Source organism: Adiantum capillus-veneris, chromosome 4 (assembly GCF_014529385.1).
Source record: "Adiantum capillus-veneris isolate H3 chromosome 4, ASM1452938v2, whole genome shotgun sequence".
NCBI lineage: Eukaryota > Viridiplantae > Streptophyta > Polypodiopsida > Polypodiales > Pteridaceae > Adiantum > Adiantum capillus-veneris.
Window position 1 is genome coordinate 126,584,503 of NC_140934.1, and position 16,696 is coordinate 126,601,198.

Here is a 16,696-nt window from a genome sequence, read left to right on the forward strand (position 1 = left end):
ACCATTAAATTTAATTTCACGAAACTTACCCTAAGGCTTTATTAGCTTTATTAGCCTTAGGGTCACTGTTCTAAGGACCCCATCTCATTCATGTACGTGTACTGACGCGCGTATTTTTCCTGAGCCTAAAATCTGAGGCTACTGCTTACCCCTTTCTGAAGACCCGATTTCCCAATCACTAGGGCTTCAGGGTAATTTCTGCTGAGGTCCCTCTGAGGTGTTCTAGCCCGCATTTAGGCTCACCTGAGGCCTTAGAACTGCTAGGTCTATTCTGGGGGGCACACAACTAATTAGATAATTCTTTTCTCGTAAATAAATTAATTATTTACAAAGTCTGACTTAGTTACATATGCACTCATCAGAGAAGTTCACACGAGATATGGCCATGCTCATGGCATATGGGATTCCCACATTCCCAGAGAAGACACCACCATCTTGGGTGGACAGACACTTACCACTTGACCTCAACACGTCAGATCACTTGCTTATACAGGAGCATCTACATGGACTTAGGGAGAGGATTGGATCTCTTCATGGACATGTTCATTGCTTGGAACTATAGATTGGAGTGGGACTTCAGTGCTTTGAACTCTCTTGGAGAGTTTACCTGCGAGATGTGCGAGATCATGCATCCCACGACTACATCCGGAGTCACCCGGAGCTTGGCTTGGATAGTAGTGCAATTGCTCTTCTACACTCTTGATCATTTGGATTGCTACCTTCAGAGTTGCTTACACTAGCCCTCGGTATCTTCCAGCAGACTTATCCCCTGACTTAGGCAGTAGGCCACTCCCAACTCATGTACATTGAGAGCCACATCGAGATGCAGTTTGGTGGCGCTGTTGGCGTGGATTCTGTTTTGGTTCACACCGGAGGATTGGAGGCAGGAGATACAAGCAAGACAGCGCAAACAGGTTGGTCTGGCCTTTCCTCTTCTCAGAGGATCTTCACAGCGCAGACTTCTCAGTCTGCTTCCCTTCTTCTACAGGATGATTACGGTGCAGACAGCTTGGTCTGACCACACCTCTTCTCAAAGCCCTTCACAGCGCAGACTGTAGAGTCTGGCTTTTCCCTCATCTTGGAGTTACCCTACCTACTGATAGGACACCATTCGGTGGTGGTTCGTGCGGTCTATCGGTGATCCTTGTTTCAGAGGACGTTTACGACGCATATTGCTACATCTTGCCTTCCTGAAGTTTTACACAGCTTAGGCACCTGGCCACACTGGGTTACAGATTCATGCATTCACAAGCTTCCGGTTATTCTCATGACAGTTCCTGGGCTTCCCCATTTTCTCCCGACGGTTGGACTACAGACTCCACAGATCCTATTGAGCAGGACACTTGCAGGCCTATTGGCAACAAGGAGTTATTTTCATACTCCAATCAGGACCTTCACGCAATAACTTTGTCACAAGGCGGGCACCATCAATAACAATTGAACTAAAAGAGAGAGACGACACTCGACACGGAGTGGCGGAATTCCACCCCAGAGAGTATTGGCCCCAAACCTTGGTGCCCCTTTCGGTATTTCTTTATATTACTTGAACTCAATACAATGTTGGTACTCGCGCTCTGCACCTTCTCACTAAAGCGTGCTAGAGAATGAGCCCTAGCCTCGTATTTAAAGGCCCTTGGCCATTAAAGCAATTATAGTAAAAAGCTTCAAACTGAAAAGCAACTAGCCCAAAAGCTGGCATTGAAAATCAACCAGCGCAAATCACGGAAATCCGTACAGGCTGTTAGCGTGAAACGCGAAAATCCGTACAAGCTGCCACGTCAGCAATCAGCGCAAAATCCGGGTTGTCCGTACAACTGCCACGTCATCAATTTCTGCACAAGTCTTTGTGTGTGTGTGTGTGTGTATGTGGATCCTACTTTATTTTAACTTCTTCTTCATCTGCTTATTCTTAGGGTTTAGGCCCCTCGGCCGGAATCTGCAAGTTGACTCAGGTCTTCAGTGGCTTGACACATCAGCAGTTTGTGACATCCCCCCTTCTTGAAAGAAAGTAATCATCCGCGATTACAACATATCTGCAAAACAACTCAAGTTAGCTCAAAAAATTCCGAGGGACAATCAATTTGCTCTTTGTTTTTTGTTGAGGAGTTGGCTTCTCCTTTTGGCTCTTTTGATCAAGGAGTTGGCTTCTTTTTTCGACTCTTTTGATCAAGGAGTGGCTTCTCATTTTGTCTAGATCGGAACATTTGATATTCCGACGTAGTAAAATTAGCCATCACACACAAACCACTTGATCTTCCACGGGTGTCTTGATGCACTAAAATTACATACCCAGGCAATCTCATCCAATTAGGAATATTCAGTGGTTGGCACATCACAATGCAACACAAATGCTCACATATGCATCTTAGAAGACACAACGAACGCCGCCGCTGAGCACTCCCCCGAGACAAACGGTCTGCGGTATGAAGCTATTGAATCACTACCTCGTCACTCCCCCCGCAAATAACCTAAAAAGATCCGAGCCATGAGCTCAGAGGATTGTACAACCAAGTGCTACCCAGACCGCAGTCTGCGTCGCTTTGAGAGTCAAGCATACAACGGAACGCTCCCCAAACATCGGCCAGTGTCATTCTGAGGTTTTCAAACATACAACGAAACGCTCCCCAGACATCGGTCTACGTTGTTCCAAGGTTTCCAAACATACAACGAAACGCTCCCCAGACATCGGCCTGCATTGTTTCGAGGTTCAAACAATACCAAAATAATATTTCTCACTTCTCCACCCGGGAGTACAATCACCAATCAATGAAACGAGTATTTCAAATCGGCACCAAGACAGGTTCAAAACAGATACCATCCATTTCAAACAAATTTCAAACAGGATCACCAAACAAGTTCTCAAACAGAACTCAAACTTAAAAAGCAATCTCGACATCAGTCGAGCTCGAAAAGTCGACTGACTTTCCATCCTAAAACCTGCACCAAAAATTAGGGTTAGGTTCCTTCCATAAGGTCGTAGCCGACCACAGTATGGTCCAACTCTTGGACAGACAGTGTTTCTCTGGTAGCGATGGTGGTCTCAAGACATACAAGCACACTGGACCTCCAAGGTTATCAACAAGAGACACCTGCTGAGAGACGTCTAAAGACTGCAAGTTGTAATCTGCTAGGGTTTTCGTGGCAAGCATTTCAAGATACCCCACTCTGCCAAAAGCTACCAGAAACCACATAACTTCGAACAAAAAATTTCCTTGCAAGGTTGCCAAGTCCTTGGAGTGTGCGGCTTGGTAGCTAAAGACATCAACCTCTGTATGACACTGCATCTGAGAAAAACAATAGCTCGAAACAAACCTTGGATCCTTCTCTTGCAAGTGATCTTTATGGCTTATGCCCTGTAAGACATGAGTGGTGAAGACGGGAGCGCGCCCGATGCGCTATGAAGTAAGGGTGGGAGTGGCTAATAAGTCCGGGGTCACGACATGAAGATTCTTTGATATCAAATTCCAAATTCCAAAGTGGCTAAAAAGTCCGGGGTCGGGACACAAAGATTCTTTAATATCAAATCCCAAATTCCAGAGTGCCCAAGTGCCCTGTCTGCTCTTTGAAGGTCCGGTATGCTTTGAGAAAAGCACACGCTTGATGCTCTACCACTGTCACAAGACGGGCACCACGTGCCTAGAAAAGAACAGACTAAACAGACTTTTAGCACTTCAATAACAACTGAACTAAAAGAGAAAAGACAACACGCGACACGGACTGGCGGAATTCCACCTCAGATTGTATTGGTCCCAAACCTTGGCGCCCCTTTCGGTATTTCTTTATATTACTTGAACTCAATACAGTGCTGGTACTCGCGCTCTGCACCTTCTCATTGAAGCGTGCCAGAGAATGAGCCCTAGCCTCATATTTAAAGGCTTGACCATTAAAAGCAATTACAGTGAAAAGCTTCAAACTCAAAAGCAATTGGCCCAAAAGCTGGCGTTGAAAATCAGCCAACACAAATCACGAAAATCCGCACAGGCTATCAGCGTGAAACCCGAAAATCCATATAGGCTACCACGTCAGCAGTTAGCGCAAAATCCGGGTTGTCGGTACAGCTGTCACGTCATCAATTTCTGCGCAAGTCTTTGTGTGTGTGTGTGTGTGTGTGTGTGTCCTGCTTTATTTTATTCTCATGTCACTTGGGTCCCATCGGACGGGGTCCCATAAGTTGGTAGGACTTCTACTTCTTCATTTGCTTATTCTTAAAGTTTAGGCCCCTTGACCGGGATCTGCAAGTTGACTTAGGTCTTCAGTGGCTTGACACGTCAGCACTTTGTGACAATCTTCACCCAAGAGTACAACAGTTTACTACATTGCTCATCACGGGACTTTACCACGGGATTGGTAATCTGTGCGAATTTTCCGCGATGAAAAGAGACGGTCTGTCACCAGCGTGTGACTACTATCTATCCTTTTTGTTGATTTCTTTCTTATTATCTATTTACTTTCACTTTTTGGAAACACCCCTCGGGAAATCTAACTGCCCTGCATTGCATAGCTAGTGTGGAACTGTCCAGAGGGAGTCCAGGCCTGAGGGCAAGAGAGCACTAAGGTTGGACAAGGACTATGGTTAGCCAAGTGGGGTCATTGACTAGCCAAAGTGGAATCCTTTGCTACAGAGGCTACATTTCAGTTCTGGATGTGGCCGCAGTGTACAAAGAGGGTTGGATGACCTAGAAAGATACAATGGCAGCATCTCCTAAAATTTAGGGAACTGCTATTTTGGGACCTGAAAATGTCTTCGCGTCATTACGTGCAGTTTGACATGGGGATCATTTTGTTACTCTGTGGCCAAGTCAACAGAGGCTGCAGGTGAGATATTTTTAGACCCGAGGGTCTAAAGCGGGAAAATGCACAAATGAGTGACACTTGGCACTTTGAGGCCAGTTTACTACTTATAGAGAAGGCAAAAACGTGATTTATAGCTGGGAGGCTCATTTTGCAAGTCTCTGTCACAGGTTAAGAGCTATGGAGTGCTTGCTTTCCCTCTTATGCACAGTGCGGTGCCAGGAGTGATGCCCTGCACGCTACGCACTGCCCTCTCTCTCCCCTTTGGCAGTATGTTATGCCCCTCTAGTGGGCTCTTCATTTGACCAATGTACAGTTGTGTGGGTTCATGCGCGATTGCCGAGGCAAGAGCCTCTTGCACAGGTACTGGATTAGCTAGCGGCTAATCCCCCCGCAGGTACAGGTGAATTCGGAGAGGTTTCACGCCAGAAATCTCGTCCGATTCAAAGGGCAAGTAGCCCTACAGGTGCGGGAGCTCGAGGACTTGCTAGGGATGCGACCGGCACGCGAAACGGAGCCCGAAACAGTGAATTACAGCCTGCTGTGTATTTTTGCAGGTTTAGGGTTTTGGCCCTAAACGGACCCTAATACCCCCAGGAGGTTCGGGGACGCAAGGGGACCGCTGTACAGGCGATCTGGAGCATTTTCAGGGCTGAAAACAGAGAATTCAGCGTGCTGCAGATTCTCGCCAGGTTGTGCAAAGTGCCCGTATGCGTCGGGAAAGTCGGTCAATGCGTGGGAATACTGACCGTGAAGGGTTCTAGTACAGTTATGCTGCCGAAATCGGGCTGGAACAGTGGAAATTCAGCCGAGTTTGTGCGGGGCAGCTTGTAGGAACCACAGCGTTTATTCCCTCTTTTGAATAATAAAGAAATACCGAAAGGGGCGCCTAAGTTAGGGGCCAATCTGGTGTCTGTCCACTCATACAGGTGCAATCTAGCAGCCTGTATCCCTCTCCCCTTTGATGTGTCTTGAAAGTACAGGTAAAATAGACGACTAATAATGGGTGAAAGCTAAATCAAGGTTTAAAGTAAAGTCTACCGCCCTTTTTGGATTGAACAGGCCGGTTACATGGTTCCATCGACGGGATTAAATCACTTTTTCCCATAGAAGTGAGCCTTGGTCAGTTTTCGGCTTGAAGACACAGGGGATCATAGACGAGACACAGGGAATTGTAATTATGGCTGACAGACCAGATGATGTGACTGAAGAGGTTTCCTCTTCACAGGGTCAACAGACACATGAAGTGGGTGAGTCCTCAAGACCACCACAGACTGATGATGATATATTCAGGACCCAGTTGGCTACTGCTGTGGCTATGTTCACACAAGTAATGCAGAATCCGAGGTTTTTAGCCTTTCTGCAACCTCCGGTTCCGTCTCAGCAAGTTGGGTCACTGGATCATATTCAAAAGCCTGTTAAGGCTCGAACACAGGTGATTCATACCGCACAGTCAATGGAAACACCTGTACACTTGACGGAGAACATGCAGTCTCCACAACGTATGCCTAAGGTGCAAGAACAGGTGGCTGAGATGCCAGTTTTTCAAGCTGTACCAATTCAGCCCGCCACCTTTCAGCAGCCTATAGCTGGTTCTAATGGGCAGGGAAGCAACTTACAGGCTATGCAACAGGTCTTCCCACCACCTTCAGTACACCCTGGCTATTTTGGAGGTGGATCGGTATTTCAGAGCATGGCTGGTCATGCACCTGGAAATCAGTTTTATACGCCAGGAACAGTGTTTGCGGGTGCTCAAACGATGATGCCTAACCCCATGTACAGTGTCATGGGTATGCAACCAGGGTTTCAAAGCACTCAGGGACAATTTGGGATGCCACAAGCAAATTTTGGTATGGCTGGAATTACAAATCAGCAGCCAAATATGGCATTTCCAGGTCAAGTTAATAGCGGCCAAGGAACACAGATGAACCTTAATAGTGTTCCCATGTTTCAGTCACTTCCATATGACAATTTAACGCCGCTGGAGAGGCCAACTCCGTACAAAGAAGGTGGCAAAGGTGTGTCATTCACGACCTTTACAGGGTTTGATGACAGGAAGAAGGCTCTTTCATTCCTCCAGCAGTTTGATAAGGCCTATGCAGGGGGAAACTTTACAGAGGCTTCAAAGGTCCGCAAGGCAGCCACTTTCTTGACAGGGAATGCGGGACAATGGTGGACAACTTTATTGCTTCAAGGGCAAGCTCCGTCCACATGGATTTACTTCAAGCAGATTTTTGCAGCAGCATGGTTATCTGATGATTTCGAAGCAGATGTCATGACAGAATGGCACCAGCTAAATGCTGCCACTTGCAGAAATCTGGATGATTACAATCGGAAGTTTTGGAAAGCTCTACTTCCAGTAACTTCCTATAGGTTTGTGCCATTGACAGAACAGATTGAAAAATACTGTTGTGGCCTACCTAAAGGATTGAGAAAGTACTGTACGAAGACAAAAGTCACTACTTTGACGCAGCTCATCGAGGTAGCAAACACTGGCAATGGTTTGCTCAAGGGAGAAGATTGTGAATTTAACACTGGCGTCAAGGCAGGATCAGGCAAGAAAAATTCAGCCAAGAAGCACGTTCCCAATGAGGCTCCTAAAGGGACTCAGGAGTCGGCCAACGCAGGGAAAGACAAAGCTACGGCTGAATCAGAAAAAGGACCAGCAAAGAAATGGAAAAGACGTTTTCCTCGCAAGTCAGAAGAGCAAAAGAAGGTCCTGAGGACAGAGAACAAATGCTTTATATGTGAGCAGCCTGGCCACATCGCTTACAACTGTCCTACAAAGAAAAGGCCAGCTGATTCTGAAGACAAGGAAGACAAGAAAGGAAAGAAGCCCATGGCTGGTCTAGTGCCAGATATGGTGGGCGATAAGCCAAATTCGGATGCAAGTGAGCTTTGCAGAGCATGGGGAAAGGTCAGGGATCAAACAGTGCTTATCTTCTTTGATCCAGGTGCCAAAGCCAACTTTATTTCCCCAGAATTGGCTTCAAAGTTGGGAATCAGACCTGAAGAGATGGGGTATACAGCAGAGGCAGGTTTGGCATGTCCTGGCCATACAGAGGCTGTGACACCCATCATTGGAAAGTTGCGTCTACATATCCAGTCCTATGTAGATGCTGAAGAATTTTACATCATGCCACTGGACGGATGTGATGTGTTGTTAGGTATTCCTTGGTTATTTCGTGTACAGGGAATCATGGATGCCTACAACAAAAAGATCACTGTACAGAGCAGGGGAAAGACTCACATTCTGGATGTAAAGCTTAAAGGGGAGTCTATTCCTACTGTATCAGCTTCTGCTATTACTTCTGTAATGAAAAAGCATCTTTCTGCGTACTTGATTTTTGCACGTGAAGTGTCAGATTGTGATGAATCAAATTTATCTGTGCTAGATAAAGAAAGGTCAATGTTTTTACAACAGTATAGTGACTGTTTTTCCGATTCATTACCGTCTCAATTACCGCCAGAGAGACCCGAGGACCATGCGATAGATTTGGTGCCAGGCTGTAGCCCACCAAATAAGCCTCCGTACAGGGTTAGTGCGGCTCAGCAGAAAGAGATAATGGGCCAAGTACAGGAGCTGTTAGAAAAAGGACTGATTCAGCCCAGTTCATCTCCATTCTGTTCTCCAGTATTGTTGGTGCAGAAAAAAGATGGCTCATGGCGTATGTGCATCGACTACCGTGCACTGAACAAGAATACCATCAAGAATAGGTTCCCTATACCTAGAATTGATGATATTATGGACAAATTAGAAGGAGCAGCTATGTTTAGCAGGATAGATTGTCCATGTTCCATTTTCAGATTGTGCATGTGGAAGGCAAGAAGAACGTTGTGGCTGATGCCTTGTCAAGGAAGCCACAAATTTCAGCTGTGTCGATTCCTTATCATCATGAACTTGATGATATGAGAGAACAGTATGCAAATGATGAAGATTTTGCAAGGGTCTTCGAGCAACTAATGGATGGACAACGTCATGAACACTATCTTCTTAAAGACGGGTTCATGATGATGCATGGCAGATTGTGTGTCACAAAGCCATTGCGACGCAAAGTTATGGAAGAGAGTCATGTCCCACCGTATGCAGGGCATCGTGGTATCGATGCTACAGTGAAAGCGGTTGAGACATTCTTCTATTGGCCTACATTGAGAAGGGATGTGGATGCCTTTGTGCGAGAATGCCTAATATGCCAAAAGGTCAAGTTTGACAGGCAAAAGGCACCAGGGTTATTGCAACCACTACCTATTCCAGATAAACCATGGGAAAGTATTGCTATGGATTTTATCTTTGATCTTCCAAGAACGCAGACAGGAAATGATGGTATTTGGACCATTATTTGCAGATTCAGCAAACAGGCTCATTTTATTCCTGTCAGGAAGAAGATAAAGCCAGATCAGATGGCACGCTTGTTTATGAGCAATATTTTCAAGTATCATGGCATGCCACAGTCGATTATTAGCGACCGTGATCCACGCATGACTAGTTTGTTCTGGAAAGGCTTGTTTGAGAATATGGGCACCACGCTCAAATTCTCTTCGTCATTTCATCCTCAAACAGATGGGCAGTCAGAAGAGGCAAATTCTACTGTCCTAGATCTGCTGAAGTGCTATGTGTCAGAGCATAAAGGAAAATGGGAGCAATATTTGCCATTGGTGGAGTATGCATACAATAATACAGTGCATTCATCAACTGGCAAGGCACCTTTTGAAATAGTTGAAGGTGGCAAGAAAGTTCCTCCCATACTGCATACAAAGGACAAGATATTTGAAGCAGATAAGTATGTTCAGGACATGGATGAAATGTACAAGAAGGTCAAAGTGGCCTTAGAAAGGACTCAGGCAAAGCAAAAGAAAGCAGCTGATCGTCACCGTCGTGAAGTGGTATATTCACTTGGTGATTGGGTGCTTCTACGGTTTGAAAAGGCAAGGTTAAACAAGATGAAGGGCAAGGAAAGACTCTTTCCAAAGCTCAGCATGCGTTACTATGGGCCTTTTCAAGTGTGCGACATAATCAGTGATGTTGCATATAGGCTGAAATTGCCTGACAGTTGGAAGATTCACAATGCGTTTCATGTGAGTCTTCTCAGACCCTATGTGGGTGATGTGCCAGAAGCTATTCCAGCTGAAGATCAGCCGGAAGTCGAGGAACTTGACGAGATCTTGGTCCCTGAACAGATTTTGGCACACAAAGAAAGGAAAGTGAAAGGCAAGGTTGCTAGGCGTTACTTGGTAAAGTTCAGAAACTATCCACCAATGGATGCTAAGTGGATGGAAGAAGGTGAACTTGCAGAGTCACCAACTGTGTTATCACTTTACCTGGAAGCCTTCGATTTGCAACCTACCTTGACCCCTTGAGTTTCAAAGCTACATGGATTGTCAGTGTGACAATGGCTTCTGAAACAAATGATGTACATGGTATTTAAAGTGAGCTCAAATGAAATACCTGTTACATGAATGTTAGAGCTGTACAGATTGTCAGTTTGGCAATTGCTCTTATGGAATGTCCAAAAGTTTGGTTAGTGCTATAGAAGTGAGTATTTCTTGTCAGTCTGTCAAGGATACAGTGATTGCTTCTATTAAAGAGTACATGTGTAACTGCATTCTTAAACTGTCGGTTTGGGTATGCTCGAAAGTGTTACGGGATCCAACGTGTACTATAAGACAGTGGCAAAATGTGCAGCTACCATTTTGTCATTGGAAAGTTAGTGACTCAAAGCAATGGCAGAGTGCGAAGCTACCACTATGTTATTGGGACAGGGTTCACACGCAGGCAATACATGAGTCGACGAGGTGTTGAATACACCAGGGTTGACAATGAGCATGTATGTGTCGTATATGTGTCGACAGGTGTTGAATACATCAGTGTTGACAGTAAGCATGTACGACATAGATGCAAACGAGGACGTTTGAGATTTCAAGAGGGGGGTATGTCACCAGCGTGTGACTACTATCTATCCTTTTTGTTGATTTCTTTCTTATTATCTATTTACTTTCACTTTTTGGAAACACCCCTCGGGAAATCTAACTGCCCTGCATTGCATAGCTAGTGTGGAACTGTCCAGAGGGAGTCCAGGCCTGAGGGCAAGAGAGCACTAAGGTTGGACAAGGACTATGGTTAGCCAAGTGGGGTCATTGACTAGCCAAAGTGGAATCCTTTGCTACAGAGGCTACATTTCAGTTCTGGATGTGGCCGCAGTGTACAAAGAGGGTTGGATGACCTAGAAAGATACAATGGCAGCATCTCCTAAAATTTAGGGAACTGCTATTTTGGGACCTGAAAATGTCTTCGCGTCATTACGTGCAGTTTGACATGGGGATCATTTTGTTACTCTGTGGCCAAGTCAACAGAGGCTGCAGGTGAGATATTTTTAGACCCGAGGGTCTAAAGCGGGAAAATGCACAAATGAGTGACACTTGGCACTTTGAGGCCAGTTTACTACTTATAGAGAAGGCAAAAACGTGATTTATAGCTGGGAGGCTCATTTTGCAAGTCTCTGTCACAGGTTAAGAGCTATGGAGTGCTTGCTTTCCCTCTTATGCACAGTGCGGTGCCAGGAGTGATGCCCTGCACGCTACGCACTGCCCTCTCTCTCCCCTTTGGCAGTATGTTATGCCCCTCTAGTGGGCTCTTCATTTGACCAATGTACAGTTGTGTGGGTTCATGCGCGATTGCCGAGGCAAGAGCCTCTTGCACAGGTACTGGATTAGCTAGCGGCTAATCCCCCCGCAGGTACAGGTGAATTCGGAGAGGTTTCACGCCAGAAATCTCGTCCGATTCAAAGGGCAAGTAGCCCTACAGGTGCGGGAGCTCGAGGACTTGCTAGGGATGCGACCGGCACGCGAAACGGAGCCCGAAACAGTGAATTACAGCCTGCTGTGTATTTTTGCAGGTTTAGGGTTTTGGCCCTAAACGGACCCTAATACCCCCAGGAGGTTCGGGGACGCAAGGGGACCGCTGTACAGGCGATCTGGAGCATTTTCAGGGCTGAAAACAGAGAATTCAGCGTGCTGCAGATTCTCGCCAGGTTGTGCAAAGTGCCCGTATGCGTCGGGAAAGTCGGTCAATGCGTGGGAATACTGACCGTGAAGGGTTCTAGTACAGTTATGCTGCCGAAATCGGGCTGGAACAGTGGAAATTCAGCCGAGTTTGTGCGGGGCAGCTTGTAGGAACCACAGCGTTTATTCCCTCTTTTGAATAATAAAGAAATACCGAAAGGGGCGCCTAAGTTAGGGGCCAATCTGGTGTCTGTCCACTCATACAGGTGCAATCTAGCAGCCTGTATCCCTCTCCCCTTTGATGTGTCTTGAAAGTACAGGTAAAATAGACGACTAATAATGGGTGAAAGCTAAATCAAGGTTTAAAGTAAAGTCTACCGCCCTTTTTGGATTGAACAGGCCGGTTACACGGTCTACTGTTTTTCACTCCTGATTTGGTAGTAGTAGGCAAATTTGAAGGTTTCCCTTCATCTACCTCGACCTAGCAAGGAAACCTTCAAATCTGCCCACTACAGCCAAAATCAACCCCAAATGAGTAAAAAAAGCAGAAAAAACAGCAAACCGTCCCTTTTCGTCTCACGAAAATTTAACACCAAAAATTCTCACAAATCACCAATCTGATTAGAGAGCACAACGAGGCTCTGATACCATGTCAAAGGTGCAACCGCAAGTAAACCTCCTCTCAGGACCACGCAGCCAATGGATCCCGGATCTATTGCGACAGATCTCCTCGTAGATGGATTCCTATCGCGTATCGCCCACCGAACAAGCACGAGTAGCAATCTGTAAGTAAACACATGCACGTAGGGCTCAACACAGAGGGGACAGCTAGCACTAGAGGGCGAGAGAGATCGCAAGGAAAAACGTCAGAGAGATCGATGGTGGAGAGATTAAATGCTGGAGAGAGAGAGAGAGAGAGAGAGAGAGAGAGAGAGCCACACGCAAACGCTAGAGAGAGAGCGCTAGAGAGAGAGTATGCTCAAAACACTCTGTTAACTAAAACACTCTGTTAACTGATCACAGCATGCCAAAAGTACAAGGTGTGGACTTGCACATATAAGGCAATAGGAAAATTGCCTTACCCAACATTAAAACCCCACAATTCTAATAAATGGCCAAGATGCTAATAAATGTGTGAACTCAATGAAAGTGACCTGCAACACACATTTAGTGGCAGAAATGCAGAACATTGGAGACTCTAACCTCAAAATTGAACCCAGAAAGTGTGGTCGAGGGGCCTAAATAGAAGGGGTTAGGGTTTGATTAAAAACCTAACCCTATCCGACTTATGGAGCACCGACCAGGGGCCTAAGAAGTCTCGTAAATCGCACTAACATGCTAATGTGACAGGTTGTATGGAATTCCACGATTTGTGCTCACAATGCTTACGTGGAAGGTTGTACGGTTTTCCAAAAAACATGCTGGTAGCTTTTTTAGCATTACGTAGAGTTTTAAAGCAGATGCTTTTGGGATCGAATGCTTCCTGATGCTTTTGGGGCTCTGCTTTTGGGCATCCCTTGTAAGTTTAAAAGTGCCCAAAGGGCTCCTCTTCCGGAGGAGGACCACATGCAGAGTCTCGAAGAGAGTTGGACCCTCAAGAGTTGTACTTTGCGAAGAGTAATAATAAAGAAATACCGAAAGGGGCGCCAGTCTTTGGGATGCCAATCTATGTAGTATTACAAATGAATTTTTGACATAGGCATTTTTGTGTGTGCTCACACTACACTAAGCTTACCTATGGGAATAGAAAGAAGTGCATGCTACCATGATATCAGTCACACTTTTGTAGCATAAGAAATTAGCATTTAGAGTATAAACTATGTGCTTCCATCGATCAAAGCCCAACACATTAAAAGCTATGTTGCACTCAATGCAAGTGTACTCTATCTCAATCTCAGCAATGCATTGTCTCCCTTTGATCCATGATTCCCTCGAGACATCCATGCAATGTGCTTTGCTTAACCCTAGATGCCTCATCCGCTATAGAGCTAGAGGTGTTGTTGAATGTTGAAGCTTTCGCCTCATCCTTTGCTTCAAATGGGCGAGCTCTCAATGCCTTTGGGCCTATCCCAATTGAGAATGATGAAGCTCCTTGTGTTGCTCCCATGTTGCCTCAAATTGATCGACAAGCTATTGATCTCGATTTCCTTGCACACTTTTCTTCTTGGATCTAACCTTCGAAGCAATATGTGGGTTAGCCTTGGTGGTTGCAAGAAAGTGCCGAAGAAAATGGCCGATGCTATTGACAAGGCTTTATTGCAATAGTTGCATTGCCATTTCCTTGTACTTGTTCTTGCTTGCCTATTAGTGTTGACAATTTCCAAGATGATAGTGTGCAATGAGCATAAGTCACTTGCTGCAATTTTCAGGATGAATTAGTGTGCATGTGTGTGTGTGTGTGTATGTGTGTGTGTGTGTGTGTGTGTGTGTGTGTGAGAGAGAGAGAGAGAGAGAGAGAGAGAGAGAGAGGCGGGGGGTAATTTTATTCAATTTGTCCTATTCAAAAACATTGTAGGCCAACTATGTGTATTAAGAGAATAGAATAGATAGTATTAACGTTTCTATGTGAATGAGATTCGATTGAATCTGTATAGAAAGAATCAAAGAATGGCGCGCGCGCGCACACACAGCGAGAGAGAGAGAGAGAGAGAGAGAGAGAGAGAGAGAGAGAGAACAGGCAACCGATTTCTAGTTGCACTTGCATTGGTCCACATGGTTGCCAGCTAGAGTTAGCCACACATCACATGATTTGCAGCACTGCAAACGGCTAGCCACAGGCCCAGCACTGTAACCAAATTTGGGGCCTATAAATATTATACCTACCCCTAGAAAACCAAGGCTCATAAGCCTTCGAATTTTTGTAAGTGAAGAAGAAACAAACAGTACGTACATACTGAAACACTAATGGAACTGTACATAACATCTTGATCCACCAATACAGTGAATTTATGCAACATTGCATCGGAGAAACTCGATCATATAATGGGGCAAGTCAATCCCAAATTTGCTTCGCATCCTTCATCAATCGTATGTGACTAAAGATAGACGGTGTGTTGTTGAGGATAATAAATGATCGAATCCGAGTATTGATGCACTCCTATAGCTTCGCTTCTGTTGAATCCTTTGGCTTCTAAAAGTTGCTACTGACAAAACCTTTGCTTCCATAGCTTCGCTCCCATTGAAAATCCTTTGGCTTCTAAAAGTTGCCTAAGAGTCAAAGAACTCACAGTTTGTGCTCAAGTAAAGAAAGTTTTCTGTTTAACTTTCTGTCTTCAAACTTGGTGCATTATCCAAAATTTTAACTTGAAGCTCATATCAAATTTAGCACATAAATAAACAGTTCCATTACTATTCTAACACCATTTGAAACCTTCACATTTCTTTGTTCCAAGCAGGCCAAGAACCGCTATGATACTAATCTTTCATTGAATCAAGAAGACAAATGATAGGCTTAAAGTTTGTCTCAGAAAAGGGCTTTATTGATTTATTTGTGTAAGTGAAAGTCTGGAATTACCTATGACATTTGGAAGCACTTTTTTCTGCATACCTTCCAAAGCCTTCGGCGTCGATCAGCAGATAGCTCATTGGCAGTGAGAGATCCCATGGGGAACTGTAGATGTTGTAGAATACTAACAGACTTTCCACCTGGTGCAGCACAAAGGTCAAGAACACGGTCCTCGGGAGATAAATCTAGAGCTTCGGTGGCCAAAACCGATGCTGCATCTAGCAAATAGCATGTGTATACATTCTTATCATCTCTCTCAGGGTGAGGAAATCTGTTATCGCAGTCATAAAGAGGCACAGAGACAAACTGGATTCGTCTCAGATTAGTCAAGCTTTCCATGCTGTCTGCAAAAACTGCCATATCCGCAAACTTGTTTGACAGGCAAGCGGCACGAGGCTTTGCATGCAAAGCCCACAGTAGCGAGGACCATCTCTCACCATACTGAGCTTCATAAAATGCATGAAAAGCTTTTACTACCATAGATTTTTGCAGTCTTTCTTGCTCCTCTCGGGCCAGCTTTTTCTGTTTGGTCTTTGACATTACCGACTTTTGCTGCTGTTGCTTCTTGGAAAACTTAACCCTAGCGCTTACGGGCGGGGAGGTACCCTCGAGATCGCTACCAGCTTCTCCTTCGACTTCAAACTCCTGGGGTTGCATCGTGCAGCAATTCGGGATGGCGTGGCAGTACATTGAGAGAAGGTAATCGTCTTACGACACAGTTTTCCTTAAGTAATCTATTTTTGACAAAATAGCAGCTAGCACAAAGCAACTCTCTCTCTCTCTCTCTCTCTCTCTCTCCTACGACGTTTCTCGGGCGGGGTGGGGGGCAGGGTGTTTGCGCGCGCTAATAAGAAGAGGAAAATGGTATAACCTTTCTATCACCCAAGTGTGGTAGATTGGTTATACCGTTTCCCTCTTGAATAACAGGTCTTGAGTTCGATTCTCCTCGTCGGATAGATGTTTAAGGTCTCTTGGGATAATTTCCTCTCTCTCTCTCTCTCTCTCTCTCTCTCTCTCTCTCTCTCTCTCCTCTCGCGCAAGCTAGGGTTGGACGAAGGTGCAGCCTTCTCTCTTGTGCTCATCTGGGTGTAGTCACTGGTTCTATACAGGCAAGCAGCCCTCCTCCTGCCATGTCTCTCTCCCCATGTCATGCAAGTGTAGCTTGTTGTTGGCGCTAAGCTACAAATTCTGTCGTCGCCTCCCTGCAGCTCCCAATACCTATTGCTAAGCCGGTGGCATCGCACTGTCATTGACATCTTCAAAATGTCACGTCAGTGGCATTTTGTTTGAGGTCCATTTACATTTTTTTATATACTAACTCTTCGTTTTGACAAATTATCAATATGGAAAAAGACCATTAGGCGATACAAACGACGAGTTGGTATATAAAAGGTGGTTCAC

The 16,696-nt window shown here is 45.3% G+C and overlaps 1 protein-coding gene across 3 annotated transcripts in view; it reads right to left on the reverse strand.

The window, feature by feature from the left end:
• The window catches only part of LOC147459950 (uncharacterized), a 57,078-nt gene extending 41,060 nt beyond the window's left edge, over window positions 1-16,018 (reverse strand). For all 3 annotated transcript variants that reach the window (XM_086511112.1, XM_086511111.1, XM_086511110.1), the window contains exon 1: window positions 15,338-16,018. In XM_086511112.1, the coding sequence (XP_086367238.1) occupies window positions 15,338-15,985 (648 nt within the window). In that variant the 5' untranslated portion in view covers window positions 15,986-16,018. The remainder of the gene's footprint in view (window positions 1-15,337) is intronic.
• Window positions 16,019-16,696: the final 678 nt, after the last annotated feature.